Raw genomic sequence first — 22,352 nt, 5'->3', positions numbered from 1 at the left:
TTTAAACATTTCCCCCCCAAATCCCTTCCTTCTCTCATACATGTGTAAATATTCTACTGTAAATTGTGCATTCCTGTATTATACTTACGCTAAAATATTTATTATATTCTACTGAGCCATTTACTTTATGTTCGTATTCTTGTCTTTTGTCATTTCTTATTCTTGTTACATTGTCGAGAAGGAACCTGGCCATAAGCATTTCGTTGGATGGTGTATACCATGTTTATTCTGCACAAACCACTAATAAAACTTGAAACTAAGCCTTGTCCTAAGTGAGTGTAAGGAAAAGTCTCACAGCTCAGTGACTGTGAAGTGAAAACATATAGACTACACAAACAAAAGTTACACTGAAATGGCTTTCTCTAACCCGTTATAGAGCACTTATACATTACATATCTGGCAATAGATTCTTTAAATTAAATGATAACATGATAATGGCACCATTTTTGTACACATTTCTGACACTATCAGATAGTTAGACTAGTAAGTTATATTAGCTGGCAGGTGTGATGTGATGGAATTTGAGTGAGCCTCTATTTTGCTTATTATGGTCACCACACCCAAGCCCCTTCCCTCCAGTCATCACAAGCATGTAGATAACATCTGTAGCTAATCTCCTTGACCTCCTGGTCGGTCATAGGGCCAAGCTCGGCATGTGTACCAGGGATTGGTCAGTCAGTGTGAGGAGTGAATGGGTGTAACATTATAGTCGTGGTCCCACTCCTGGTCTTGCAAACTAAAGAGAGACATGTGGAACACACAGACCCTCGCTGTCTTAAGGTCGTTACGCACCGATGACCCCTGACTTGTGCTGTATGCTTGGAACTTGGAGAGGAATAGTCCGGCAGACACTTCCAGCCAGAGGCCCCATTGCCCCCGCCAGTCTCCTAAAGGAAGGGCCTGGTTAGAGAGAGAGAGAGACCAAAAGAGAGAGTGTGTGTGTTTGTGCGCTTGTACATGTGTCTGGGGAAGAGGGGAGGGCAACTGCTCCAAACCCAACGGGTTCTGGTTACAGTACTGCTGCTGCTGCAGTCATATGCCTGCTGGGTGAGACGTCCTGAAGGCACAGCTTAATGTTTTTCATGTGAAGTGAACACAACCAGAGATCAGCACTTGGAACACAGCGTTCTATTTTGTTTTTGAAACGTAATGCTGCATTGATAGTGTTGGCAGGAAACCAACTAAATGTTCTACCACTGTTTAATTATAAATTATGTTTCTCTTGCATAAGGGATTTTTACAACATTTAGTGCATCCTGTATACTGTAAGTCTTTTACAATGACAGATAAAGCTATGGTATGGCTGTGAGAAATATCTAATCAATGTCTTTGAGGCACGATAATAAGGTGAGAGTATTTATGGACTGTGAACTAAGTCCTAACACGATAGGTTTAAATAGATATCTGACTGCTGGTTAAGCACTGCCCACAGGAAATAGAGAAATGAACAAAATCTACAAAATCACAAATGCCTAAGGGATTACATATATTCTTGTACTCCAGAGGAAAAACGTCACATCTGGAAATTGCTACTGATCGTAACCGGGAACAAAGATGTTGTGACTCGTAAAAGTGAGATAACTGAAAGCTACTCATGTCAGGCAGTCAAGTTGTGACACGCATAGCTCTCCAGCAGATGGCATATACCGTGTGCCTGTGAACAAAGACATCATAAAGATCCCTCCCAAAATATTGTAGAAATACAATGCAACTGGCAGAGCACCCAAACCCATATTTCTTTTTTTTTATTTGAAATGTATTAGAATTGTTAGAAAGTAAAGCTTTAAAGCACAATATGTACCGCTGTGTATTTCCATTTATAGTTTATCATTACATGAATTAAATGCTCTTTATGTCGATAATACAATCTACAAAAAACGTCACAATTGAGCATTGAACATACAATATTTACAGGCAACGCTGACAGCACGCATTCAGCCTCAGGAAGAGAAAAATACAGTATGACATCCTTCTCTATTTCTTTCACACAGTATTAGTTTTTGTAAACAATGGTGCAATGATATATATGTCATTTACATTTCACAATTCCAAGGTCCTCTGCTTGAATGTTCACACTGTGCATAGAACCTGATTTAGAGGCAAACCCCTCTCACCTGTGGATGAACTGCTGTTGTAGGTAGCACTGACATTTAGGCACACTTGGCTTAACAAAACATCGAAGAGCTTGTACAAAATGTAAGCAGTTGCTAACTTAGTATGTGTCCTTAATTCAAACTCAAGACCCCCTTGTAATGAAGTGCTAATTGGTTAGAATTATTGGATCACTGAAATAAATAGAACATGTATATTGTCCTAAATTGTCCTCCACACGCTGTTTTCAAAATGCAAACGGACACACATTTGATGGTGCAGTTAGGAATTGTAGTACTAACTCAAGCTGGTTCTATGCATGTGTAATTAATCCATGTGTTTCTCATACAAGTCTCCAAAGAAATCGCAGTGTGCTTGATTGTGCTAATCGGAGTGTATTGGTATCAATAGTCAAATGTGCCTCTCCAAACAGAGATTGTGTAAGATACTGTACACACATTTAGGTGAGATTGATATTAAAGTATCATTAAAAAGTAGTTAACATTACACTTTTTAATGAATAAACTGCATTCCTAACAAGGCTTCATTCTATAGTACAAATGATGTTGCAAGGTGCTGTCCTACTGCATTCCCATGATTAAGACATTTCTGTGTTAAGACTTGTATGGTCATTTTAGCTGAAGATTTTATCCGGAGCGACTCAGTTAACACATATAGTATGTGCCCCTTGTGAAAATCAAAACAACAACTCTGGTGTTACAAAGCCCAATAAACAGACCAGTACATTTTCAGCATGTGCACCTATTGTGAAGATATGTAATTATTCATTTCTATCATCATACTGCTTAATACCATAAATAATTGCAGATTAAAAACCGAACACTGTTAGTAGTACTTGTGTTAGGTTACTTGTGTTACTACAATGAGAAAAAATAAAGTAAATGACCTTAAAAATCAAATCAAAGGAAATATACAGAAAATTAAGAAATTCGACAATAAAAGAGAAATGACCTTGTAAAAATTTGACAAATTAAGTGTTATTCAGCAGAATTAGTTGATTATTGCAAATGCTAATTATTTCTCCATCTGTTTTCTAAACCTTCATCAATTAAAGTGTTTTCTCATTTAATATGTTAAAGGCACAGGTCATATGTATTATTAAATATATTTTGGGTAAAAAAAAATGATAAAATACTTTGTATATACTGTACATCCCAGTGTGAGTATTTGCTTTAATACCTTAAAATGAACACACAAAAGTGTTGGCCAAATACGTCAAACCAAACAAATAATAACTTTTCATAATACAATTGTATTCACTGAAAAATATATTTAACATTTTTATTTGACATTCTTGTACAGGTATTTGGGAAATGATAGGGCAGAAATAAAAGTTTCGGTTAAAAAACCACAATACATTTTGAGAATCCTGTTTTTGGAGTCATATTTCAACTTTGAAGATACAGCTGAGAACATTGTTCGCCTTTTTTGTTACAACTGAACACCGCAAAGTGCAGATTTGATTGGAAGAATACATCTTGAATAAAAAAAGGCATAAAAATACGAAAAGGAACATATTTATTAAATTACTTTCAGGGGACTGAAAGGTATATTTTTGCGAGACAGAGTTTTATTGACTTATTGTTATCTTACACATTGCTACCTATCCCTTAGGCTATTTCATTCTCAATTGATCTCAACTGTATATTACAAGGGGTCTGCTTCCAAACTGGGCTTACATCCATAAATGGGCCCAAAACCTTCAGCTCAGGCTTTGGTGATTGTCTTGCCAACAATAGCTATGATTTCTCAGTCAATACATTCCAGGTTATCATCATCAACATCAATTAAATTGACTGCTATATTCGTTCTATCATCATCTCTTTGATTCAGTGGGCTGGGCTCAATGTGTCCCTCAGAGTCTTAGTTAGCGAGAACCCTGTCTCTGACCCAAGCCAAACATAACAAAGTTGGACTTTGGAGATGAACAAGCAGTCTCATCGTCAAAGACAGAAGACCATGATGATGCAGTGTTTATCCATTGGTTGCACTAGCTATTCAAACATCGGACTCTTTCAGCTGTGAGATACGGATTGAGGCCGGGATGACAAAGGGGGCAGAGTGCAAGATGATCTCGTTCTGAAGCTCCACAGGCAGCGGCTCTTCAGTAGTCTCCACAGGAGGTTGTGACTCTGTCAGTTCTTTGCTCTCCCGTTTTTCATGAGAATCCATATCTACAACTGTTTCATCCACTCCGAGTGATTGTTGGCTTCCATACAGTTTGTTCATCCTGATGGCAATCATTCCCTCCGTCTCTGGCGGCACTTCGTCCTCCTTGGTTAACGCTTTCTTCTCGCGGTACTTGTAGGAAGCGAGTTTCAATGAACGTCTCAGCAGATGCTTACGATAGGCTCTCTGAATAACAACAGCTGCTACCTCCTCCTGCTTTCGCCTCAGGGTGGTGGTGATTGGCTCGTATGACACTTTAGAGGGGTTGTTGGCCATGAACTTCTCCTCCATGCTTTCTTTCATGGCATCCATCTCCGCTGACTCTCCCAGCACCTCTGTGGTCAGCGCCAGCAGGATGTCCAGACAGTGGATCTTATCCCCAGGGACAATGGGAAGGTCCATGGTGATCAGCTTGATTGCGTTGGGTTTGGGGATCCTAAGCGGGTCTTTAAGCGTGTCACAGAACTCCGACAAAATGTCGTAGGCGATGAATTGTGACGCGTCAGGGTCGAACTTCTCCCAGGTCTCGTAGAACATCTCGAAGTCTTCCTCACACAGAGGGTCGCCACTCTCCTCTGTGGCCACATTGAAGTTCTCGAGGATAATGGCAATGTACATGTTGACCACAACAAGGAAACACATGATGATGTAGCTGCAGAAAAAACAAATTCCCAAACCAGGGCTGCCGCAGTTGCCTCTTACATCTGTGCCGGGATTTTCCACGTCCGGGTCACAATCCGGAGCTCTACTATTTAGAATGGGTGAGAGGAGACCATCCCAACCAGCTGAGGTTGTGATCATGAACAGACAAATTATACTGTTGCCAAAAGTTTCAAAATTGAACATATCGTCTATTCCGGCCTCCTTCTTGACATACGCAAAGTTGGACATTCCGAAAATGGAGAAGATAAACATGATAAGGAAGAGCAGGAGCCCAATGTTGAAGAGAGCAGGAAGTGACATCATCAGGGCAAACAACAGTGTCCGGATGCCTTTAGCTCCTCGGATGAGTCTCAGAACTCGACCAATCCTGGCCAGTCTTATGACACGGAAAAGGGTAGGTGAGACAAAATACTTCTCTATGAGGTCCGCCAGCAGTAAACCTGGAATGGAAAGGAAATAACATTTTAGTTATTACATTTTATTGATATTACTATGTTCTTCAATCATGTTTTGTTTCAGAAAAAAGAAAGAATTCTGTAGCTACATTACTGATGAATACAATCATTTCTTCAATATTTACCAACGATGGAGAGAATGACGACGACAAAATCAAAAATATTCCATCCGACGGAAAAAAAATATTGTCGCAGTCCGATCAACTTGAGGATACACTCTGTGGTGAAGACGATGATAAACACCAGGTTGATGAGGAAGAGTATATCCTCCTTCTCCTTGCTCTGGCCGTCCGTCTCCACCATCATCGTTACCATGTTGAGGCAGATCAGCACCATGATGAAGATGTCGAAGAATTGTTGGGTGATCAGGTCGAAAATAAGGCCTGCGAATTTGTTCTTCAACCGCCAATCAATAGAGACCAAGAGAAGGAGAGGGTAAAACAGACTGAATTAGGGGTATGTTAGGTCAATGACATGCACATGAAAATAACAGTATGTCTCTATACTTTGGAAGGAAAGATATTGTCATGGGGGAGGAACAGAAGCGGACAAGAGCAGATAGTGATAACGTCTGGGCAATACCTTCTCACTGTATTTAGCTGAATGTTCTCCTCTTCAACATTGGTGATGATACACTTGTATTTGAACTAAGAATACTGTCAATGAAATGGCAATTAAGCCAGTAGCCCAAGCAGGTGCTTACCTGGGGTCTAGGAATGGGTTTCTGTGGCTTCTTGGAACCAAGCTTTTTCATGGCATTGTAGTATTTCTTCTGTTCCTCTGTCATGAAAATGTCTTTCCCTCCAAAGTATAGAGACATACAGTTATTTTCATGTGCATGTCATTGACCTAAAATATTAGTGATTTATACATGCATCGTATTGTTGTGGTAATGTGTTTTAGAGATGTATTTCATGCTGCGTTTGGTATTTAGTGATATTAGGCTGTAGGACAGCTACTTATCTTCTTTTTTTGTTGGTTGAAGTTGTCGATAATGACACCAATGAAGAGATTCAGGGTGAAGAAGGACCCAAAGATGATGAATATGACAAAGTAGATGTACATGTAAACATTATCCTCATATATGGGCTGGTCTTCCACCTTGTTGGAACAGAGAGTATACAATCATAAGAAATTAGTTGGTTTTCATACTCCTTTCAAAGTGTATAATTATCATTACAGGATTAAGAAGGAAGTGTCTTACAAAACGTGAATCCACAGCGCCATACATTATATCCATCCATCCTTTAAACGTTGCCTTGACATGGGAAAAAAATGTATGCTGTAAGAAACCGCAGTGGTGTAAAGTACTTTAGTAAAAAATACTTGAAAGTACTACTTAAGTCATTTTTTGGGGTATCTGTACTCTACTTTACTATTTATATTTTTGACAACTTTTACTTCTACTTCACTACATTCCTAAAGAAAAGTATGTACTTTTTACTCCATACATTTTCCATGACACCCAAAAGTACTCGTTACATTTTGAATACTTAGCAGGACAGGACAATGGTTAAATTAGTGCACTTATCAAGAGAACATCCCTGGTCATCCCTACCGCCTCTGATCTGGCGGACTCACTAAACACAAATGCATCTTTTATAAATGATGTCTGAGTGTTAGAGTGTGCCCCTGGCTATCCGTACATTTTAAAAACAAGAAAATGGTGCAGTCTGCTTTGCTTAATATAAGGAATTTGAAATTATTTATACTTTGACTTTTGATACTTAAGTATATTTAGAACCAAATACTTTTAGACTTTTACTCAAGTAGTATTTTACTGGGTGACAGCAGCTTTTACTTGAGTAACATTCTATTAAGGCATCTATACTTTTACTCAAGTATGAGAATTGGGTACGTTTTCCACCACTGAGAAACAGTAGGTTACTGTATGTACAGTGAGGGAAAAAAGTATTTGATCCCCGGCTGATTTTGTACGTTTGCCCACTGACAAAGAAATGATCCGTCTATAATTTTAATGGTAGGTTTATTTGAACAGTGAGAGACAGAATAACAACAAAAAAATCCAGAAAAAAACGCATGTCAAAAATGTTATAAATTAATTTGCATTTTAATGAGGGAAATAAGTATTTGACCCCTCTGCAAAACATGACTTAGTCTTGGTGGCAAAACCCTTGTTGGCAATCATAGAGGTCAGACATTTGTTGTAGTTGGCCACCAGGTTTGCACACATCTCAGGAGGGATTTTGTCCCACTCCTCTTTGCAGATCTTCTCCAGATCTTTGCAGATCTTCTCCAGCTCCCTCCACAGATTTTCTATGGGATTAAGGTCTGGAGACTGGCTAGGCCACTCCAGGACCTTAATGTGCTTCTTCTTGAGCCACTCCTTTGTTGCCGTGTGTTTTGGGTCATTGTCATGCTGAAATACCCATCTACAACCCATTTTCAATGCCCTGGCTGAGGGAAGGAGGTTCTCACCCAAGATCTGACGGCACATGGCCCCGTCCATTGTCCCTTTGATGCGGTGAAGTTGTCCTGTCCCCTTAGCAGAAAAACACCCCCAAAGCATAATGTTTCCACCTCCATGTTTGATGGTGGGGATGGTGTTCTTGGGGTCATAGGCAGCATTCCTCCTCCTCCAAACACGGCGAGTTGATTTGATGCCAAAGAGCTCAATTAGCCGCGACCGATCCCTTTTTCCCTTTCTGTTCATTTGGTCTTATTGGTTGCACCTGTCTCTTATTTTGTTTCTTGATTTATGTCTATTTAAGCCTGTTAGGCCCACCTATGTTTGTGCGGGATTGTTCCTCTGTTAGTTTGTGGATGTGCATTTTGTCATTCATTTTCTCCGGACTGTTTAGGCCGGTCAGTTTATGCGCCTAGTGTTTTGGCGTGACCGCTTGTACCGGAATAAAATACGATTGTTCGAACCCTCTGCTCTCTGCGCCTGACTCCAACCCACTACTTCTAGAAGACGTGATAGAATCCCACACAGTTGAAATGGAGTCAGCAGGAGCAGCTGCACCTCCTCTCCCATCTATGGAGGAGTGAGTCCTCCATCATACGGCCATTCTCCACCGTATTGGGTCGCCAATGGACCAGATGATGGAGAGGATGGACCGATGGGAGAGGAGTGGCCTCCCTACCCTACCCCCAGCTCCGATTCTGCCAGCACCACCTACCCCTTCTCCGGCGTCCGGATCCGGTGCCCTGCGTCTGGCATTCCCCAGGGAGTACGATGGAACGGCGGCTGGGTGCCAGGGGTTCCTACTACAGCTGGAGCTGTAACTGGTTACCGTTTGTCCGACTCCCTCGGGGGAGGAGAGCGTGAGCGTCCTCGTCTCCTCTGACGGGTCGAGCCCTGGAGTGGGCCAACGCAGTGTGGAATGGCCCAGAGTTCACCCACCGGTTCCAGGCCACGTTCGACCACCCACCGGAGGGCCGAGCGGCGGGTGAACGGCTGTTTCACCTGCGACAGGAGACGAGGAGCGCACAGGACTTTGCGCTGGAGTTCCGGACCTTGGCCGCCGGGGCGGGGTGGAACGACAGGGCCCCGATGGACCACTATCGCCGTAGCCTCAGGGAGGACGTCCGCAAGGAGCTAGCTTGTTGGGACACTACCCTCTCCTTCGACGAACGTATTGACATGTCCATCCGACTGGACAACCTGCTGGCTGCCCGCGGGCATCCAGAACGGGCCCTGTTGGTTCCACATCCAGGCCCTCCCGCTCCAATCCCCATGGAGTTAGCGGGGGCCGCATCGAGGGGGACCTGAGGAGGAGGCTCCTCCTGCACCAGGTGTGGTCGAAGAGGACACACTGCCGATCGGTGCTGGAGGAGCTCGTCTGGGAATCGGGATGGTAGGCAGAGCACTCCTCGTTCACCCCAGGTGAGTCAGCACCAGACTCACCCAGAGCTCCCTGTTGGTCATATGTTCTTACTAATTTTTTTTCTGAGTTTTCTCCCTCTCTACAGCATAAGGCGCTAGTCGATTCAGGCGCAGCTGGGAACTTTATGGCTCGCGTTAAGAATAGGGATTCCCCTGGTGTCGTTAGACCAACCTTTCCCTGTGCACTCCTTAGATAGCTGACCATTAGGGTCAGGGCTGGTCGGGGAGGCCACGGTTCCACTGGACATGGTAACGCAGGGGGGTCATAAGGAGCTTATTAGTCTCTTCCTTATTGATTCACTTGCGTTTCCAGTGGTGCTGGGGATTCCCTGGCTGGCTAATCACAATCCTGAGATTTCATGAATTTCCTGGCTGGCTAATCACAATCCTGAGATTTCATTGGCTCTCCGAGGGTGGTCAGAGGAGTGTTCAGGCAGGTGCATAGGAGTTTCCATCGGTGCGACGACGGTGGAGAGTCCAGACCAGGTTTCCATTGTGCACATTACCTCTGAATATGCCGATTTGGCTATCACCTTCTGTAAGAAGAGGACAACCCAATTACCACCTCATCAACGAGGGGATTGCGAGATAAACCTCCTGGTAAACGCTGCACTTCCCAGGAGTCACGTGTACCCGTTGTCCCAGGAGGAGACAGTGGTTATGGAGACATACGTCACGGAAGCTCTGAGACAGGGGTACATTCGGCCCTCCACGTCACCCGTCTCCTCGAGCTTCTTTTTTGTGAAGAAAAAGGAGGGAGGTCTGCGTCCGTGCATTGATTATAGAGGTCTAAATTCCATCACAGTGGGGTTTAGTTTCCCGCTACCTCTCATCGCCACGGCGGTGGAATCATTTCACGTGGCGCGTTTCTTCGCAAAACTGGACCTTAGGAGTGCGTATTAATTTGGTGCGTATCCGGGAGGGAGATGAGTGGAAGACTGCGTTTAGTACCACATCTGGCCATTATGAGTACCCTGTCATGCCGTATGGGTTGGAGAATGCTCCAGCCGTTTTCCAATCTTTCTTAGACGAGATTCTCAGAGACCTGCACGGGCAGGGTGTGGTAGTGTATATACTGATCTACACTGCCACACGCGCTGCGCACATCTTTAGTGCATAGGGTACTGGGGCGACTGCTGGAGCATGACATGTACGTCAAGGTTGAGAAATGTATGTTCTCCAAACAAGCCGTTTCCTTCCTGGGTTATCACATTTCCACCTCTGGGGTTGTGATGGAGTGTGACCGCGTTACACCCGTGCGTAATTGGCCGACTCCTACCACGGTAAAGGAGGTGCAGCGGTTTTTAGGGTTTGCCAATTACTACTGGAGGTTTATCCAGGCGGGCAGAGCTTTCAGTCGCCTGAAGGAGCTGTTCACCGACGCTCCCGTGCTGTCTCATCCGGACCCCTCTTTGGCGTTTTACGATTTCCTATCGACCAGGCTCCCTCAATACGAAGGCCGACGCGCTGTCCTGCCTATATGAGACCGAGGAGTAGCCCTTCGATCTGACTCCCATCCTCCCAGCTTCATGTCTGGTAGCACTGGTGGTATGGGAGGTGGACGCGGTGTCACACCCTGGCCATAGAGAGACTTTTTATTCTGTTTTTTTGGTTAGGCCAGGGTGTGACTAGGGTGGGCGTTCTATGTTCTTTTTTCTATGGTTTTGTATTTCTTTGTTTTTGGCCGTGTATAGTTCTCAATCAGGGACAGCTGTCTGTCGTTGTCTCTGATTGAGAACCATACTTAGGTAGCTCTTGCCCACATGGGTTTGGTGGGTAGTTGTTTTCTGTTTTGTGTTGCTACACCTTACAGGACTGTTTTTTTTTTTTTAGTGTTTCTGTTCCTAATAAATAAAATGAGCACTTACCACGCTGCGCATTGGTCCGATCCTCGTCAGAAGAGGAGGAAAATCGTTAAAGGCGGAGATCGAGCGGGCGTTACGGTTGGAACCTGCACCTCCTCAGTGTCCAGCAGGTGTTCAATACGTGCCGCTTGGTGTCCGTGATCGGTTGATTCGATGGGCCCATACACTACCCTCTTTGGGTCATCCTGGTATCGAGAGGACAGTGCGGAGTCTTAGTGGGAGGTACTGGTGGCCCACTTTGGTCAAGGACTTGAGGTTTGATGTCTCCTCCTGCTCGGTGTGCGCTCAGAGCAAGGCTCCTCGACACCTGCCTAGAGGGAAGTTACAGCCCTTCCCCGTTCCACAACGGCCGTGGTCGCATTTGTCGGTGGATTTTCTCACCAACCTTCACCCGTCTCAGGGAGGGGGGGTACTGTCACGACTGCCTGTTCGGGAGGCGCTCGGCGCTCGTCGTCGCCGGTCTACTAGCCACCACCGATCCCTTTTTCCTTTTCTGTTAGTTCGGTCTTATTGGTTGCACCTGTCTCTTATTTTGTTTCTTGATTTATGTCTATTTAAGCCTGCTAGGCCCGCCCGCCTATGTTTGTGCGGGATTGTTCCTCTGTTAGTTTGTGGATGTGTATTTGTATTTTATTTTCTCCGGACTGTTGGGGTCCTGTGTTTGGGCCGGTCAGTTTTATGCGCCTAGTGTTTTGGCGTGACCGTTTGTACCGGAATAAAATACGCTCTCTGTGCCTGACTCCAACCCACTACTCCTAGAAGACGTGACAGCTGCCTTGAGATCATTGACAAGATCCTCCTGAGTATTTCTGGGCTGATTCCTCACCGTTCTCATGATCATTGCAACTCCACGAGGTGAGATCTTGCATGAAGCCCCAGGCCGAGGGAGATTGACAGTTCTTTTGTGTTTCTTCCATTTGCGAATAATCGCACCAACTGTTGTCACCTTCTCACCAAGCTGCTTGACGATGGTCTTGTAGCCCATTCCAGCCTTGTGTAGGTCTACAATCTTGTCCCTGACATCCTTGGAGAGCTCTTTGGTCTTGGCCATGGTGGAGAGTTTGGAATCTGATTGACTGATTGCTTCTGTAATCAGGTGTATTTTATACAGGTAACAAACTGAGATTAGGAGCACTCCCTTTAAGAGTGTGCTCCTAATCTCAGCTCGTTACCTGTAGAAAAGACACCTGGGAGGCAGAAATCTTTCTGATTGAGAGGGGGTCAAATACTTATTTCCCTCATTAAAATGCAAATCAATTTATACACATTTTGACATGCGTTTTTCTGGATTTTTGTTGTTGTTATTCTGTCTCTCACTGTTCAAATAAACCTACCATTAAAATTATAGACTGATAATTTCTTTGTCAGTGGGCAAATGTACAAAATCAGCAGGGGATCAAATACTTTCCATACTTTCCCTCACTGTACATGCAACACAGGCCAACACCTGTATTAACACTTTAAACAACTTCAACTATAGAACGGTAGCAACCTGTTTTGAAACTCACTATTTGCAGGAGGGAGAGGTAGCCCATGGCCACGTTGTCATAGTTGACCTTTGCATTCATCCAGCGCACGTCATCATTACCCTCCATTAGTTGATAGCATTCGGTCTTGTTATTCACAACGTCAGCAGAGAACCTCTCCTCAGACGTGGTGTTGAAGCAGTAGTAGTACTTCCCAGCAAACATGTTTACACCCATGATGCTGAAGATGAGCCAGAAGATGAGGCACACTAGAAGCACGTTGAAGATGGAAGGAATAGCCCCTACCAGAGCATTCACCACCACCTGTGGAAAGGGTTAGGGTTCATTTTAGAAAACCTACACATTTGAGGAAACCTACAAGTCAAATCCCTAGTAAAAGAAGAGCTTGTACAGTATGTGAAAAGGGATTCATGTTGAACGGATGAGACCCATTGGAGTGAAATACTCTTTGGATTGTTGATCCATTCTCGATAATGTATCAGCAAATGCATTTCATTTCTAGGGCCACAGATTTACATGTCTGGGACTCGTCAAATACACCAGCTCTCTTGTTTCGGTTTTCTCGACTTATGAAAGACTACTCACTCACCCTCATTCCCTCAAATCTGGACAGGGCGCGGAGGGGCCGCAATGCCCTTAAAGTTCGAAGAGATTTGATTGGTCCAAGTTCAGCATAGCCCAGGATGTTAGCCGTTAAGCTAATCAAAGACACCTAGGAGATTTGGGACGTGACAACAACATGTGAAGATTAGCTTTCTCAAATTAACTGAAATATTGCTCATTTATATTGATTAAATATGACATATAAATGTTGATAAAATAAAATATAGCTTATTATGCACTACACAGATGGGCTGGGGTTAATACTTTGACTTACATCCACAATGAGGAAGTCCAGCCAGCACCATGCGTTTGTGAAGTAGGCCTGGAATCCATAAGCCACCCACTTCAGGAGCATCTCAATAATGAACACGTAGGTGAATACTTGATCAGCATATTCCAGGATGATTTTTATGGTCCTGCGCTGCTCAATGTATATGTCTTCAAAAGCCTGTGGAGCAAAAGATTATGGACAGCTGTTTCAAAATACCGTATGTTGGTTATTTGCGTTGCACTGAAAGAAGGCATCACAAGATCTCACCAAAGCGCCGCTGCTCATCAGGATCATGAAGATGATGAAGGTCTCAAAGTAGTTGTGCTCCACAATGAGGAAGCATGTCTTCCTGAAGTTCCACCAAGTCTTTCCTTTGCCCGCGGTGATGTCAAAATCAAGGCACGGGCATCTTCCAATGCATTCTACCAGAGATTTGAGGAAGGAGAACATATTAGTAAGAATAGGCAAAACAATCCTTGCACCCCATCTACTAGTACTATCCAAATCAAAATCGAATCAAATTTTATTTGTCACACACACATGGTTAGCAGATGTTAATACGAGTGTAGCGAAATGCTAGTACTATCCACATTGGTCAAGTCAGGGATTTCAGAACTACAATCAGTGCAGGTGAAAAAACACATTTAATTAAAGGAGATGAGTGGGGTGCTAATGAATTCATATTCACTTAAAGTGTTTTCTACTATTTGAACCATACAGGGAACCTCCATTTAAATAGGCAGTATAGCCATTGTCATATCAACCAGGGAAACGCAACATGACTCAAACAAATCTACACTAAGTAAGCGAGCCCTGCTCTCTCTCCCTACCTCCTCCTGAATAACTAAGTCAATCATTGGAGGCTGATGTAGCTGAACTACAGTATACTGAACAAAAATAGAAACGTAATATGGAACAATTTCTAAGATTTTACTGAGTTACAGTTCATATAAGATTAACGGCACGGCAATGGGCCTCAGGATCTCGTCACGGTGTCTCTGTGCATTAAATTGCCATCGATAAAATGCAATTGTTGTCACGCCCTGGTCGAAGTATTTTGTGTTTATCTTCATTTATTTGGTCAGGCCAGGGTGTGGCATGGGTTTTTGTATGTGGTGTGTTGGTATTGGGATTGTAGCTTAGTGGGGTGTTCTAGTTAAGTCTGTGGCTGTCTGAAGTGGTTCTCAATCAGAGGCAGGTGTTTATCGTTGTCTCTGATTGGGAACCATATTTAGGCAGCCATATTCTTTGAGTGTTTCGTGGGTGATTGTCCTTAGTGTCCTGATGTTCCTGTCTCTGTGTTTATGTGCACAAGTCTGTTTCGGTTTTCGTTACGTTTATTGTTTTGTAGTGTTTGTATTTAGATTCGTGTTGCTTCAGTTTAATAAACATGGATCGCAATCTACACGCCGCATTTTGGTCCGACTCTCTTTCACCGAAAGAAAACCGTTACAATTGTGTTCGTTGTCCGTAGTTTATGCCTGCCCATACCATAACCCCACCGCCACCATGGGGCACTCTGTTCACAAAGTTGACATCAGAAAACCGCTCGCCCACATGATGCCATACACGTGGTCTGCGGTTGTGAGGCCAGTTGGACAATTTCTCTAAAATGACATTGGAGGCAGTTTATGGTAGAGAAATTAACATTCAGTTCTCTGGTAACAGCTCTGGTAGACAGTCCTGGAGCCAGTATGCCAATTGCAAGCTCCCTCAAAACTTGAGACATCTGTGGCATTGTGTTGTGCGACAAAACTGAACACTTTAGAGTGGCCTTTTATTGTCCATGTATTGTCCACAGCATAAGGTGCATCTGTGTAATGATCATGCTGTTTAATCAGCTTCTTTATATGCCACACCTCTCAGGTGGATGGATTATCTTGGAAAATGAGAAATGCTCACTAACAGGGACATAAACAAATTTGAGCACAACATTTTAGAGAAATTTGGTTTTTGTACATATGGAACATTTCTGGGATCTTTTATTTCAGCTCATGGAACATGAGAACAACACTTTACATGTTGCATTTATATTTTTGTTCAGTGGATATTGACTCCCATGGCAGCATCAAGCCTGTAAGAGGGAGATCTCCTTACTCTCGGTCCAGCAGTTCTCAGGGTTGGTGGTGTCTGCCTCTTCTTCCTCCTCTTCTTCCACTTCAGGGGGATTGTCCACTGTGCTGCATATTGAAGAGGCATTGTCCGGTGCAATAGGTTTCTTTAACTGTAGTGGGAGAGACATCTGTATTAGATAATATGCGCTATCCCATTTGTAGCTAACCTTATAGCAAAATTTTTTATAAAAAACATAAAATGTGAACAATCCCTTTAAATAAATTGTATCTTGAAATCAGAGGTTAATCATGCCCACTGGGTTGGATTGAGGGACATGAAATGTAATTCTATATCATCAACTTACTATGACCTTTATTTACTGTTTTGAGCAGATTGTATAAAGATCGAGATGCTTTTGCTGAGACACAGCACAAAATGATTTGGTTTAGTAAGAGGAGGAATGACTTAAGTTACCTATGTGTCTATAACTCTTTGCCCAGTCACAGATTCATATGGTATCTCTCTTTCACATACAGTGCCGCTTGTCACATTAGACTAATGAGTAAACACACTGTGGGAAAGAAGTAGGACATAGCAACTGTCGCCCTACAGTCTCTTTAAAGTTTGTAAACATGTCAGCTCCAAAGAATTATTCAACCCCTGCACTTGAGAACATAAAATGTAATTCAAAACGGAAAAAAGACTGGCTTTGTTTATTTATACCGTGCGTCAATATGCACTGTCTGATAATTTGACAAGATGTGGTGTCTTATTTCATGTTTTGTTTATGTGATCAAACGATTTATTTACCCTTTTATAATTTATTTACACCATATTCTGAGAAATGGGTCTCAGCTGGGGTAGCTAAAGCAGAGGTCAGAGTTGAAATGCCATGGGTTTAGCCGTAAGCGGAGCTGTCATGTGAAACATGTCATTTGATCCATTTTAGAGGCACGCCAAAGGTATGCATTACTCAATCGTTCAGGCTTTAGCTCCTGAATGAAACAAATGTTATATGATTTGGCCTGCTGAGGAACTGACAAAGGCATGCTCTGTATTTACAAGACACTAAAACAAATATACGAGGTATATATATATATATATATAAATATATATAAATATATATATATATATAAATATATATATATATATATATATATATATATATATATATATATATTTACCTCTTATAATTATATACAGTACCAGTCAAAAGTTTGGACACCTACTCAATCAAGGGTTTTTCTTTATTTTTACTATTTTCTACATTGTAGAATTATAGTGAAGAAATCAAAACTATGAAATAACACATATGGAATCAAATACAGTACATTATACAGTTGAGATTTTTCAAATTAGCCACCCTTTGCCTTGATGACAGCTTTGCACACGCTTGGCATTCTCTCAACAAACTTCATGAGGAATGCTTTTCCAACAGTCTTGAAGGAGTTCCCACATATGCTGAGCACTTGTTGGCTGCTTTTCCTTCACTCTGCGGTCCAACTCATCCCAAACCATCTCAATTGGATTGCGATCATGTGATTGTGGAGGCCAGGTCATCTGATGCAGCACTCCATCACTCTCCTTGGTCAAATAGCCCTTACACAGGCTGGAGATGTGATTTGGGTTATTGTCCTGTTGAAAAACAAATGATAATCCCACTAAGCCCAAACCAGATGGGATAGCGTATCGTTGCAGAATGCTGTGGTAGCCATGCTGGTTAAGTGTGCCTTGAATTCAAAATAAATCACAGACAGTGTCACCAGCAAAGCACCCCCACACCATCACACCTCCTCCTCCATGCTATACGGTGGGAACCACACATGCGGAGATCATCCGTTCACCTACTCTGCGTCTCACAAAGACACGGCGGTTGGAACAAAACATCTCCGATTTGGACTCATCCGACTAAAGGACAGATTTTCACCGGGCTACTGTACATTGCTCGTGTTTCTTGACCCCAGGGAGTCTCTTCTACTTATTGGTGTCCTTTAGGTTTCTTTGCAGCAATTAGACCATGAAGGCCTGATTCCCGCAGTCTCCTCTGAACAGTTGATGTTGAGATGTGTCTGTTAATTGAACTCTGTGAAGTATTTATTTGGGCTGCAATCTTAGGTACAGTAAACTCCAATGAACTTATCCTCTGCAGCAGAGGGAACTCTGGGTCTTCCATTCCTGTGGCGGTCTTCATGAGAGACAGTTTCATCATAGCGATTGATGGTTTTTGCGACTGCACTTGAAGAAACGTTCAAAGTTCTTGAAATGTCTTAAAGTAATGATGGACTATCATTTCTCTTTGCTTAAGTCATGTCACCTCCACCTTACATCATATCACCTCCACCTTACCGGCCACTCTAGACCCACTTCAATTTGCATGCTACCCAAACAGGTCCACAGACTATGCAATCGCCATCACACTGCACACTGCCCTATCCTATCTGTACAAGAGGAATACCTATGTAAGAATGCTGTTCATTGACTATAGCTCAGCATTTTATTTTTTATTATTTCACCTTTATTTAACCAGGTAGGCTAGTTGAGAACAAGTTCTCATTTGCAACTGCGACCTGGCCAAGATAAAGCGTAGCAATTCGACACATACAACAACACAGAGTTACACATGGAATAAACAAAACATACAGTCAATAATACAGTAGAACAAAAGAAAACGTCTATAAAAGTCTATATACAGTGAGTGCAAATGAGGTTAAGTTAAGGCCATGGTGGCGAAGTAATTACAATACAGCAATTAAACACTGGAATGGTAGATGTGCAGAAGATGAATGTGCAAGTAGAGATACTGGGGTGCAAAGGAGCAAGATAAATAAATAAATACAGTATGGGGATGAGGTAGGTAGATAGATGGGCTGTTTACAGATGGGCTATGTACAGGTGCAGTGATCTGTGAGCTGCTCTGACAGCTGGTGCTTAAAGCTAGTGAGGGAGATTTGAGTCTCCAGCTTCAGAGATTTTTGCAGTTCGTTCCAGTCATTGGCAGCAGAGAACTGGAAGGAAAGATGACCAAAGGAGGAATTGGCTTTGGGGGTGACCAGTGAGATATACCTGCTGGAGTGCGTGCTACAAGTGGGTGCTGCTATGGTGAGCAGTGAGCTGAGATAAGGCGAGGCTCTACCTAGCAGAGACTTGTAGATAACCTGTAGCCAGTGGGATTGGCGACGAGTATGAAGCGAGGGCCAACCAACGAGAGCGTACAGGTCGCAATGGTGGGTAGTGTATGGGGCTTTGGTGACAAAACAGATGGCACTGTGATAGACTGCATACAGTTTGTTGAGTAGAGTGTTGGAGGCTATTTTATAGATGACGTCACCAAAGTCGAGGATCGGTAGGATGATCAGTTTTACGAGGGTATGTTTGGCAGCATGAGTGAAGGATGATTTGTTGCGATATATAAGAAGCCGATTCTAGATTTAATTTTGGATTGGAGATGCTTAATGTGAGTCTGGAAGGAGAGTTTACAGTCTAACCAGACACCCAGGTAGTTGTCCACATATTCTAAGTCAGAGCCGTCCAGAGTAGTGATGCTGGACGGGTGATCAGGTGTGGGCAGTGATCGATTGAATAGCATGCATTTAGTTTTGCTTGCGTTTAAGAGCAGTTGGAGGCCACGGAAGGAGAGTTGTATGGTATTGAAGCTCGTCTGGAGGTTAGTTAACAGTGTCCAAAGAGAGGCCAGAAGTATACAGAATGGTGGCGTCTGCGTAGAGGTGGATGAGAGAATCACCAGCAGCAAGAGCAACATCATTGATGTATACAGAGAAGAGAGTCGGCCCGAGAATTGAACCCTGTGGCACACCCATTGAGACTGCCAGAGGTCCGGACAACAGGCCCTCCGATTTGACACACTGAACTCTATCAGAGAAGTACAGTGCCATGCGAAAGTATTCGGCCCCCTTGAACTTTGCGACCTTTTGCCACATTTCAGGCTTCAAACATAAAGATATAAAACTGTATTTTTTTGTGAAGAATCAACAACAAGTGGGACACAATCATGAAGTGGAACGACATTTATTGGATATTTCAAACTTTTTTAACAAATCAAAAACTGAAAAATTGGGCGTGCAAAATTATTCAGCCCCTTTACTTTCAGTGCAGCAAACTCTCTCCAGAAGTTCAGTGAGGATCTCTGAATGATCCAATGTTGACCTAAATGACTAATGATGATAAATACAATCCACCTGTGTGTAATCAAGTCTCCGTATAAATGCACCTGCACTGTGATAGTCTCAGAGGTCCGTTAAAAGCGCAGAGAGCATCATGAAGAACAAGGAACACACAAGGCAGGTCCGAGATACTGTTGTGAATAAGTTTAAAGCCGGATTTGGATACAAAAAGATTTCCCAAGCTTTAAACATCCCAAGGAGCACTGTGCAAGCGATAATATTGAAATGGAAGGAGTATCAGACCACTGCAAATCTACCAAGACCTGGCCGTCCCTCTAAACTTTCAGCTCATACAAGGAGAAGACTGATCAGAGATGCAGCCAAGAGGCCCATGATCACTCTGGATGAACTGCAGAGATCTACAGCTGAGGTGGGAGACTCTGTCCATAGGACAACAATCAGTCGTATATTCCACAAATCTGGCCTTTATGGATGAGTGGCAAGAAGAAAGCCATTTCTTAAAGATATCCATAAAAAGTGTTGTTTAAAGTTTGCCACAAGCCACCTGGGAGACACACCAAACATGTGGAAGAAGGTGCTCTGGTCAGATGAAACCAAAATTGAACTTTTTGGCAACAATGCAAAACGTTATGTTTGGTGTAAAAGCAACACAGCTGAACACACCATCCCCACTGTCAAACATGGTGGTGGCAGCATCATGGTTTGGGCCTGCTTTTCTTCAGCAGGGACAGGGAAGATGGCTAAAATTGATGGGAAGATGGATGGAGCCAAATACAGGACCATTCTGGAAGAAAACCTGATGGAGTCTGCAAAAGACCTGAGACTGGGACGGAGATTTGTCTTCCAACAAGACAATGATCCAAAACATAAAGCAAAATCTACAATGGAATGGTTCAAAGATAAACATATCCAGGTGTTAGAATGGCCAAGTCAAAGTCCAGACCTGAATCCAATCGAGAATCTGTGGAAAGAACTGAAAACTGCTGTTCACAAATGCTCTCCATCCAACCTCACTGAGCTCGAGCTGTTTTGCAAGGAGGAATGGGAAAAAATGTCAGTCTCTCGATGTGCAAAACTGATACAGACATACCCCAAGCGACTTACAGCTGTAATCGCAGCAAAAGGTGGCGCTACAAAGTATTAACTTAAGGGGGCTGAATAATTTTGCACGCCCAATTTTTCAGTTTTTGATTTGTTAAAAAAGTTTGAAATATCCAATAAATGTCGTTCCACTTCATGATTGTGTCCCACTTGTTGTTGATTCTTCACAAAAAAATACAGTTTTATATCTTTATGTTTGAAGCCTGAAATGTGGCAAAAGGTCGCAAAGTTCAAGGTGGCCGAATACTTTCGCAAGGCACTGTAGTTGGTAAACCAAGCGAGGCAATCATTTGAGAAACCAAGGCTGTCGAGTCTGCCAATAAGAATGTGGTGATTGACAGAGTCGAAAGCCTTGGCCAGGTCGATGAATACGGCTGCACAGTAATGTCTCTTATCGATGGCGGTTATGATGTCGTTTAGGACCTTGAGCGTGGCTGAGGTGCACCCATGACCAGCTCTGAAAGCAGATTGCATAACAGAGAAGGTATTCGAAATAGTCAGTAATCTGTTTGTTAACTTGGCTTTCGAAGACCTTAGAAAGACAGGGTAGGATAGATATAGGTCTAGAGGGTCACCCCCTTTGAAGAGGGGGATGCCGCGGCAGCTTTCCAAACTTTGGGAATCTCAGACGATGCGAAAGAGAATTTGAACAGGCTAGTAATATGGGTTGCAACAATTTTGGCAGATCATTTTAGAAAGAGAGGGTCCAGATTGTCTAGCCCAGCTTATTTGTATGGATCCAGATTTAGCTCTTTCAGAACATCAGGTATCTGGATTTGGGTGAAGGAGAAATGGTGGGGGCTTGGGCGGGTTGATGTGGAGGGTGCCGGGCAGTTGACCGGGGTAGGGGTAGCCAGGTGGAAAGCATGGCCAGCCGTAGAGAAATGCTTATTGAAATTCTCAATTATAGTGGATTTGTCGGTGTTAACAGTGTTTCCTAGCCACAGAGCAGTGGGCAGCTGGGAGGAGGTGTTCTTATTCTCCATGGACTTTACACTTTACCAGAACTTTTTTGAGTTAGTACTACAGGATGCAAATTTCTGTTTGAAAAAGCTAGCCATAGCTTTTCTAACTGCCTGTGTATTTGTTCCTAACTTCCCAGAAAAGTTGCATATCACCACAGTACCCTCCAAGCTCATCATCAAGCTGGAGGCCCTGGGCATCAACCCCGCCCTGTGCAATTAGTTCCTAGACTTCCTGATGGACCGCCCCCAGGTAGGAAACAACATCTCCCCCTCGCTGAGCCTTAACACTGGGGCCCCACAAGGGTGCGTGCTCAGCCCCCTCCTGTACTCCCTGTTCACCCACGACTGCGTGGCCATGCATGCTCCAACTCAATCATCAAGTTTGCAGACGACACAACAGTAGTGGGCTTGATTACCAACGACAAGACAGCCTACAGGGAGGAGGTGAGGGCACTCGGAGTGTTGAGTCCTCAAAACAACCTCTCACTCATCGTCAAAAAAACAAAGGAGAATGATCGTGGACTTCATGAAACAGCAGAGAGAACACACCCCTATCTACATTGGAGGGACAGCAGTGGAGAAAGTGGAACGTTCTAAGTTCCTCGGCGTTAACA

The 22,352-nt window shown here is 43.3% G+C and overlaps 1 protein-coding gene across 1 annotated transcript in view; it reads right to left on the bottom strand.

Moving 5' to 3' along the window:
- Window positions 1–3,961: 3,961 nt before the first annotated feature.
- LOC100136790 (sodium channel, voltage-gated, type IV, alpha, a) overlaps window positions 3,962–22,352 on the bottom strand; it is a gene marked incomplete at both ends in the record, with an annotated part of 43,725 nt that continues 25,334 nt past the window's right edge. The window contains 10 exon segments of the mRNA NM_001124732.1: window positions 3,962–5,384; window positions 5,525–5,795; window positions 6,103–6,207; window positions 6,363–6,500; window positions 6,604–6,657; window positions 12,623–12,904; window positions 13,191–13,313; window positions 13,479–13,652; window positions 13,743–13,897; window positions 15,573–15,699. Of these exon segments, the coding sequence (NP_001118204.1) occupies window positions 4,111–5,384; window positions 5,525–5,795; window positions 6,103–6,207; window positions 6,363–6,500; window positions 6,604–6,657; window positions 12,623–12,904; window positions 13,191–13,313; window positions 13,479–13,652; window positions 13,743–13,897; window positions 15,573–15,699 (2,703 nt within the window).

The sequence above is a fragment of the Oncorhynchus mykiss genome, chromosome 13, assembly GCF_057628025.1.
Source record: "Oncorhynchus mykiss isolate SJ-2025 chromosome 13, ASM5762802v1, whole genome shotgun sequence".
In the NCBI taxonomy this organism is placed as follows: Eukaryota; Metazoa; Chordata; class Actinopteri; order Salmoniformes; family Salmonidae; genus Oncorhynchus; species Oncorhynchus mykiss.
This window is presented reverse-complemented; position numbering and strand designations above follow the sequence as displayed.